General features: G+C 43.1%; 1 protein-coding gene across 1 annotated transcript in view; it reads right to left on the bottom strand.

Moving 5' to 3' along the window:
* The window catches only part of RYR3 (ryanodine receptor 3), a gene marked incomplete at its 5' end in the record, with an annotated part of 211,225 nt that overhangs the window by 45,041 nt on the left and 157,195 nt on the right, over positions 1–8,989 (bottom strand). The window contains 7 exons of the mRNA XM_008584044.1: positions 149–248; positions 1,211–1,267; positions 1,720–1,771; positions 2,327–2,433; positions 4,445–4,541; positions 7,312–7,424; positions 7,869–8,000. Coding sequence (XP_008582266.1) covers positions 149–248; positions 1,211–1,267; positions 1,720–1,771; positions 2,327–2,433; positions 4,445–4,541; positions 7,312–7,424; positions 7,869–8,000 — 658 coding nt within the window. The remainder of the gene's footprint in view (positions 1–148; positions 249–1,210; positions 1,268–1,719; positions 1,772–2,326; positions 2,434–4,444; positions 4,542–7,311; positions 7,425–7,868; positions 8,001–8,989) is intronic.

The following is an 8,989-nucleotide window of genomic DNA, read 5'->3' as shown; positions in this document are numbered from 1 at the left end:
CAGTGAAGACTGAGTTGAATAACTGAGGAAACAGATGGTAATCATGCCTACTGGGCTTCATCAGGACTCTTTAGTAATAAACCTTCATGTCATGGTGTGATATCTGCCATAGGTACATGGGCCCCCTGCCCCGAACTTGGGAAATCACCTTTGCTGGCGCTTATCATCTGAAGGACCATCTCTGCGGCACCACGCTCATGCAGCCGAGCTTGCTGATACAGGGTTTTCTGCTTCTCCATCTCTTTCTCCTGGAAAAAAGAAATCATAGGGAAAGATCTGTTCCCCACCTCCACTGTCCCCCACCAGAGAACTCACCATGGGGAGGTGAGCTGAGAGAATCCTCAGTTGCCTAAGGAAGGCAACACACATAATTTAGGATAAAGGAGACCTCTGCAGCTTATGGACACACACTACCCAGCTTCCCCAAACCACCTACCCATCATTCACTAACATTTTGATGACGAATTTTCCACTTTATGTATAGACAGGTAACACATGCATTCCCCTTTGATATGACAATCACAGGAAGAAACCCAAAATTAAAAATATTTGTTTTCAATGTTCTGTCACACAGGAAACCTGCTGAGGGGTCAACTTGATCATACGTACACATTTAAGTGTAGGAATGCCACCTATCTTCAGTGCTCAGACCGCAGTTAACAGACACTTGCCACCAGACACGGGTTACTAGAGTGCCAATGTTCTCCAGAACTGTGATTATATTCATTTAGTTCTGTTGTGTCCTGTTGTGCACTGTGTCTATAAAAGGGGACAACTAACACACTTTAATCTTTAGAGGCTCAAGGTCCCACACTTCCTCAAAATCAAAATTGCTATCAGTATGCATTTATAGAATAGTAGTGCAAAAACCATCCCAGTGTCTTCAGGGCTCTGACTTTCCATTTTGGGATGTCTGAATTTGTCCTTCTATGGCCCCTGTTACTACAGTGCTTAGGTAGAAGTAGAAAACTTTCCATGAGAATGAACACAGTCGGGTGGTTTGCTGACTGGCACCCTGCTGGCTATTTTTCTGTTAGGCAGACAGACAGACAATGGAACCACAGCTAAAGGGTATCTTTATCCAAGCAGATCTGCCAACTCAGATACACATGGTGGTCAAGCCTCATATGCTAATGTCAGTGTCCACCTTGAAGGCCCAGCCTATTGGCTGTGGAGGGTGGTCCTGTTTTTAATCTTCATGAAAACTTACTTCAAATGTTTTCTCTTTGTCTTCCTCCTCTTCTTCCTCCTCACCACTATGACAACTCTGGACTCCGTGGAAAGGAAGAGACACACAACCAAATTAAAGGTGTCTAATAAACATACTCTGCTCTACTTTGCAAGGGCAGGGGACAGGCACCTTGGGATCTTAGCACTTACTAAAACCAGGAATGCTTTGACCACTACAGGGCAACATTCTGTTCTAAATACCATCTTTGAAGTTATCAAGGGGTTCAGAAAATAAAAATGGGAACACAGAGATGACATCATCTAAGGGACCTATCTGGTTTAACCACAGACACACACTCTTCTACCTAGTAAAGTTTCTGGTGTAAATGGGAGACAGAAATGGAGAAACCTGTCGCTTTATAGACACAGCCCCAGAGGACTGGTAATGAGATTGGGACACCTAGCATGTGAATCCTAAAGTGCACACAGACTAAGACAATAGGCAGAAAACCCACAGACTAAGACAATAGGCAGAAAACCCAGGTGTACCTTGGCCATCATGCTGGAATAGGAGGTGTACAAAGAGTCATCTTCCAATTTGCTGGAAAGAATGGAGGAAATATTTAGCAGGCTACTTTTCGGACCCTGAAAAAAAGACTGAGAGCTATATAAATCTCACATGATATGCACTAGTGAATTAATTAGAAAACTTCCTCCCCCACTGATTCTTAGAAACCACTCTGAAAATCCGGATCACATTGGCTTGACATGGAATTCGGGGATGAAGGTTACAGTTTCAGGCTGTTTAATCTTTCAGATTCAGTGTCCGGCATTATGATGAGAGGAGTGTGGCTTAATGTAGTTTCTGTAGATATTTCTCAATGGCCAAAATAGGGTAGAAAGGAGGGCTGCTCAACTCTGGCATCCCTTCTACCCACTGCTGCCTGCAAGAGGAGGGTTTTGGACGGACACAACCACCCCTGGTGCCTGCGAGAAGCTCTGGCAGTGCTGACCTCCTCTCAGTGAGAGCATTGCGGCTAAAATGGAGAATGATCTGATGAAGCGGGTCAGGTTGCTTTTCCGTCTCTTCCTCTTCCTCCTCTTCCACCTTGGGAGATTTCTATACGTGCCTGCGAGAAGCTCTGGCAGTGCTGACCTCCTCTCAGTGAGAGCATTGCGGCTAAAATGGAGAATGATCTGATGAAGTGGGTCAGGTTGCTTTTCCGTCTCTTCCTCTTCCTCCTCTTCCACCTTGGGAGATTTCTATACAAACCAACACAGACAGCCTTTAGCATGGATTTCAGCATGTGCCACAAACTGCATGCGAACAAAGAGAAAGTAAAGCGCAAGGCACAGAGTGCATCAGACTAGCAGCACAAAAAGAAACCACGACATCATATACTTATTTCAGGATAGAAGCCCTAATGATGCAAGGTTTGGGATACATAGATACATATTTTTTTCCAGCCAATCAGGAAAACATTCCAATTTTTAGGTTAAAATAAAAGGAAAAGCAAAAGCCTGACTACAGGGGCAGAGCTACAGACCCCAATCAGCAGAACTCTCATGCAAGCTCTGGGCACCTGAGTTCAGGAGGGAAACGCCCTGCAGAGTAACCGAGAGACCGGGTCTCTCTGGCCAACAGTTGAAATTTCCCTTGGAGGGCTGGGCTGGAGATAGGGGCGGGGCAAGAGTTATAAAGCACTGGAGCCGTTTGGGGTCTAAAACTATTTTAGACTCGACTCAGCAAAACACAGCTGTTTTTTAACCTCATTCATGATTCTAAAATTCTCGTTCCAGAGAGCTGCCATCCTGGAGCTGCAAGCCTTGCACTTTTCCTCTTATCACATTTTTTTCTTTGTCTCCTTTTACAGAAAGGGAAATAGCAACTGATGCCAGAGGTATAAGTGAAGTTCCGAGCAGTGCAGAGCCAGCAGGGGGGACCGTATCTGGTAAACTGGTGAGAAGTTCGCAGGTGGTGCGAACGCTTCAGGGAGGGAGAGGGCTGAGACGATGCTCATCGGCAACGTCACACTGATCAAGAAACCAAGGGGCCGGCCCCGTGGTGCACTCGGGAGAGTGCGGTGCTTGGGAGCCCAGCGGCGCTCCCGCCACGGGTTCGGATCCTATATAGGAATGGCCAGTGTGCTCACTGGCTAAGCTAAGCGTGGTGCGGGCGACACCAAGCCAAAGGTTGCGATCCCCTTACCGGTCACAAAAAAGACAAAAAAAAAAAAGAAACCAAGGAAGTGTCTGTCTCACCAACAGGAATATATGAGAAAAATGAAGGACATAAAGATAAATGGAAGAAAAATGAGAGAGAAAGGCATAAAAGAAAAGAGGAAAAGAAACAGAGGGCGATAGGGAAAGAGAGAAAGGAAAGAACTGTGCAAAAGAGAGAATATGAGAAACACAGGGCAAGACTAATGGAGAGAGCAAGTGATCAGAGGAAAAGGCAAACGGGAGAAGTAAGGAGAAGGAGAAAAAAGAACCATGGGCTGGCCAAAGGCGGAGAGGCTGTGTTTTCTTTCTGAACCAGGATGAGGCTCTGTGTGGTTTGGCAATAACCTTTTTCTCCCTTGTGTGTCATTTTAAGCGGTTCGACAGCATGAAGTCTGTTAGAGACAGGGCATGCCACGTTTTTTTGAAAGGCCAAATCCAGAAATGTGAGATGCAGGACAGGTATTTAGATGCATCTTCCCCCAAAAAGAGCTACTGATTAGGAATGTGGGGCCTTGGCTTGGGTGGGGTGGCCTCCTGCAACCAAATGGTGCTCAAAACTTAACTTAGTAGCATGAACTCCCCATGACATGGCTGTGCATCTCCAGAAGTATTAGTTGTTAATGATGATGATGATAATAGTACTAGCAACTCCAAGTGAAAATTCATCCTCTGGCTCTTAGGACCATTCGCAGGTCCTCCCCTGAGAATTTACACAGTTAGTTCCTTTCGAATTTATACACTCCATTCTTTGTGAACGTTTAACTCTTATGACACACACAAATATGAAAATCAAATTCATTCACACCCATATCTGCTCCCAGTTGAGTCAGTACTTACAGCCCGATGATAATACTACTAGCAACTCCAAGTGAAAATTCATCCTCTGGCTCTTAGGACCATTCGCAGGGCCTCCCCTGAGAATTTACACAGTTAGTTCCTTTCGAATTTATACACTCCATTCTTTGTGAACGTTTAACTCTTATGACACACACGAATATGAAAATCAAATTCATTCACACCCATATCTGCTCCCAGTTGAGTCAGTACTTACAGCCAAATCCTGTACTAGTTTCTCTTCAAAGGAATACTCCTCTGTTTCTATCCAAAATCTCTGATAGCCATGGAGGAAGAGGTTAATAGAGCGGTGCCTGAGCGGAAGGGGTGAGAGGGAAGTCAAGAGGATCCATGGAACTCGTTAGTTTAGTTTTGGTGGTTAGTGATTAGTAAGAGGGATAGACTTTTGTACAATTCTTGTCTCTGATTGGTCAGGAGGCCAGTAGCACACCATAAGCATTTGTTTCCAAGAAATCAGAGCCTTCTAGCATGGCAGCTCCTGACTATCTGGAGCACTTTCTGAAAATAACAATGGCTAGTGCAAGATATGGCAGTACCTGTAATCCTCATCTTGTCTCATGCATCCTGATTACATTTCTCCTTTCATGAGGAATAAATTGCTAGATCAAGTACAGTCCTGAATTATTTGTTTCATATGACAATTTAGTAATTCCTTTAGGCTGACCACCTGTCAGGTAATCTAATCTTAATCATGCTGACAGTGAGTGGTTTAGTCTCAGACATTCTGAAAACACCAAAGTGTGGCTTCTTTTTGTTCTCCCAGGAACCACATGGGCAAGGTGCTCCCGCTGTCATGTAGGAAGGTCAGGCTTGGGCTATGTCATTAGCATATTTTCTGTGTGCCTCATGGATTCTAGCTGTGCCCCTGGGATCTGGGGACACTGAATAACTGGCATGAGTCACCCCCTATGAGCCAGGGTTGACTTCTGGGAATATTAGTCACCCAATAGCAGCTAAGTGTTTACCAAATGTGAGGGGAGTGGTGAGGAGGGAAGGGAAGGAAGATAAATGTCAATACCAGAGTCATTTAGACCTGGTCATGGTTTCTGGTAGAACATAGCTCTAGCCATCTTTCTTCAAAATCTGACCAATCAGAGTTCTTTTAAAAAATTGTACAAATTTGTGTTTTTATGGCAACGTTAAATCATGGTCAAGAAAGGAGGAGTGTGCAGAGAATGAGCAGGTCTCTCCACAGGTTACATTACCATTAAAATGGGTATAAGCCTGTCATACTGAGTTTTTTCATTAACCTTTTCCAGCCAAACCCGTTGAAAGGTGCTCAGGAAGAAATTGTTAATTTTGTGTCTGGAGAAAAGCATATAGATTTTCTTTTAAAAACTAACACCAGAAAAATAGTTTCCACATAATAAAATAAGTCCCTTCAGCCCTTTAGTTTGGAAGATTCCATGCAGTTTAGATCTTCACAAGGTGGGGAAGAGGAGTGGTCTCCACTACCATCAGCCTGTCAGTTAGTTGCTGTTGTGAAATCTACTCACAATCCTCTATGCTGGAGAGAATACCCAGGGTGACCCCTCTAAACCAACTGGGTTAGAGATGGCCATGATTCATCAAGGGATAGAACTGCTAAAGGAGCAGCCCAAATGTGTAAGAATGGTACTAATATTTTCAGTGGATTTAGAAAAAAATGCTTGGTTTTGAGAGATGTAATTTCTGCCTAGTTGGACTGGCCCTGGAGACATGCTTAGAGCCAAGCTGTTCTGGAGGCCAAATTAGCACAGCATCAGGCAGGAATCTCACCAGAGAGGAAAGTGAATGCTTTCTATTTCATTACTTCTAGAAAACAAACACAAACCCTATGCATTTTTGCTTTTTCTACTGGGCTATGCTATGAATTTCACTTTTCTGTCAAGACTTAAGTAGCCTTCACGCCCACGACTGCTTAATTTTTCAGCTTCTTATTCATTAATTCCAGTTGATTTAGTGGCACTTCATTCCCTTCCACAGAGAGTAATCTATTTTCTCAAGAGAGACTTGTTGGAGCAGGTGTGTGTCTTTGAGGCTGTGATTCTCCACCATTTTCAAAGAAGACTCTAACTAGGAAAGCTCAGCCAGCCAGTTGGCTCAGGACGGGATAATGGGACTCTCTGGACAAATGACAGCCAAGATCCACAATCTGATGAAAGCAAAATGTCAAGCATGGGAATGGCCCTTTATCTGATATTTCAAAGACGCACATTTATTTACTTGAGATTCAGGATATTCTCTTCCAAGTCAGTTTATTTTTCACTGATCAGGTGAGGATGTTCATATTGATTTGCAAGTGGATGAAGAACGGCTGATATTCAATCACCAGCCTTATGTATTGATCACAGGCCTGACCATGCCTACCTGCAAGGAGTCTGAGGATGGGAATGTTGTCACATTAACAGAGACACTGAGTCAGGCTCAGTGGTCAATGCTGGCCCCATCTGTCACTGACGTCCTTGCCTGTGTTGACACAGAATGTGTCAAAACTTTTCAGAAAAGTCTCCATATACTTTTAACCTCAAAGTATGGGCTAAAAGACCCGGTTAAAGACATCATGCCCCTTACTAGCTTCTTTTGGCCTCTCTATCCTTTCTTCATCTTGATGGCAAATACGCTGTGGTAAAGAATTTGCAAGTTACATCTCTGTTTCTTCTGAAGAAATAGTAATTTTGGTGTCAAGTGCCTGAGCAGAGAAATATTGTATGACCTGTTGATGGAATTTGGGGTAAAGTGTTTTAGACAACAATTCCCTTTTTTCCAGAAGCCTTTATATCCTCACAAAGAATCCCACCTTGGCAAAAGTAGAGAGGCTCCATATGCTCCTTGGTGCAAAATGGTGAGCTGAACAGGCACAGGGCCCTGGGGCATCTCATCTGGTTTCAGTCTGTGTGCTTACCTTGACTGCCTCAGCAGACCATTATACTATGCAGACTGTAATGGCTCCACGGGCCAGGGACTCCAGTTTGTATCCCTCAGATCAAGAATGTAAGGGCCGGAAAGAGCACAGCTGTGGGAGGATATCTTAGTTTCCATCACTGGTTCACATGCCAGAAGAAAATGACAGGAAGTACTTACCTGGGCAGGTTGTACAGAGGGGCCATCCTGAAACAGGCCACCACTGCCCGTTTCCGTTGCTTTGACAATAGTTTGTGCCAGACGGCCTTCTTGGACCTCAAAGGCTGTTCCACCTGAGAAGAATCACATGGATAGGTGCACACTGATCTTCTAGGTGGCAGAAGATAGTCACCTGTAACCCATACTTCTTAACTCAAAGAATTTTGGCTTCTCAGTTATAGTCAGTAATAGATAACTCAGTTTGTAAAAACCTTAGGTTTTCTTCCTTCCCCGATGGCTTTTAGCCATTTGTTCTCAACAGCAGCTTTACAAATCATGGGGGACACAAACAGATCACTTGAGCTAATGGCAAGAATTTGTAAAACACAGGAGAAAAAAATGAAGGGGTCTGCTACCTTGAGGCACCAAGATGACACTTGGGAGTGATCTGGGATAATCTTTGCTCCTTGTTTTCTGTCTAATGAGGGCATGTGTAACTGACAGCTGCATGTGGAGACAAGCTTTGTATTCACTAGGGTAGTCTTGCTTCATTGCTCTTCAGGGCAAATGCTCCTTACCTGCTCCAGGTGGAAGACAGCTGCTGAAATTCTCTGCACACGCTCCACTGTCTTTTCTGGATTGGAAGGTTCTTCACTTTTCAGAACATCTTTGTAGAGGTTCAGTTGCCATTTTACAGCTGGGTCATCAGACTGGAAATTTAAGCATACCCATGAGTTAAGCAATTTCCTGTACCTCTGGTACTGAAAAAAGCCTTTTATTCCTACCACAGTTCCATAGTACCAAGGTTCTCTTCTATTACTGCCTCTCTCATTTTCTCTATTATCATGTTCTGGAATACTGTAGACACTATGTAGGAACTTCTCATTTTAGCCTTCATGTATGAACTTTTTTGTGGTATTTTGCACCCCTTTATCTCTATGCTGCATTTTGGATGATCTCCTTAAAGCAATCTTCCAATTTATAAATACTCTTTTCAGCTGTTTCTAGCCTATTTTTAAACTCATTTATGGACTTTATTTCAATGACTAATTTTTTATTTTTATAATCACTATGAGATCTTTTTTCAAACCCATCTTCCCCTTTCCTTTTTAAAAAAAATGTCAAATTATTGCTTTATCAATTCTATTGCTTCCTTTATCTCTAAGTGTTTTAACTATATTTATGTTTAAATCCCTTTCTATAGTTCCTTAAGCTTGAATTCTTCTTTTTGTTTCATTTGCTGACACTCTGATGGTGGTGGATTTCCTTACATGCTTTGTAATTTTTTTTTTTTTATAAGAGCTTGTCTTCAGGAAAAGACTATTAGCATCCCAGACCATATTTTAGGAAGTGGAAACTCTTTAAGTGGCTTCACGGTTGTCTCTGCAGGAGATTCCTGGATTTCACCAGTTCAAGGCTAATTTTATGCGAGTTTATCTCTCTGCGTTTATGCACAGCATGGCAATTAGGTCTCACATTCCTCTTCCTTTAAGGTTATTAAAAATCCCACCCCTTTAGATATATATTTGGCTTGGAGAACTCCATGAGTTTTCCCATCAGCATCAACTTCTTCCCATTACTGTGATTTAGAGTATCTTCTTTTTTATGGCACCTGGGATTTCTTTGTATTGCCTTTTTTCTAGTATATTTTTATCCGCCATTCCTATATGTTTTGGGAGGAAAGGAGAGGCTTTTTGTG

Source organism: Galeopterus variegatus, unplaced genomic scaffold (assembly GCF_000696425.1).
Source record: "Galeopterus variegatus unplaced genomic scaffold, G_variegatus-3.0.2 Scaffold3133, whole genome shotgun sequence".
Taxonomy (NCBI): domain Eukaryota; kingdom Metazoa; phylum Chordata; class Mammalia; order Dermoptera; family Cynocephalidae; genus Galeopterus; species Galeopterus variegatus.
The sequence above is the reverse complement of the archived record's forward strand: the minus strand, read 5'-3'. Positions and strand labels throughout refer to the sequence as shown.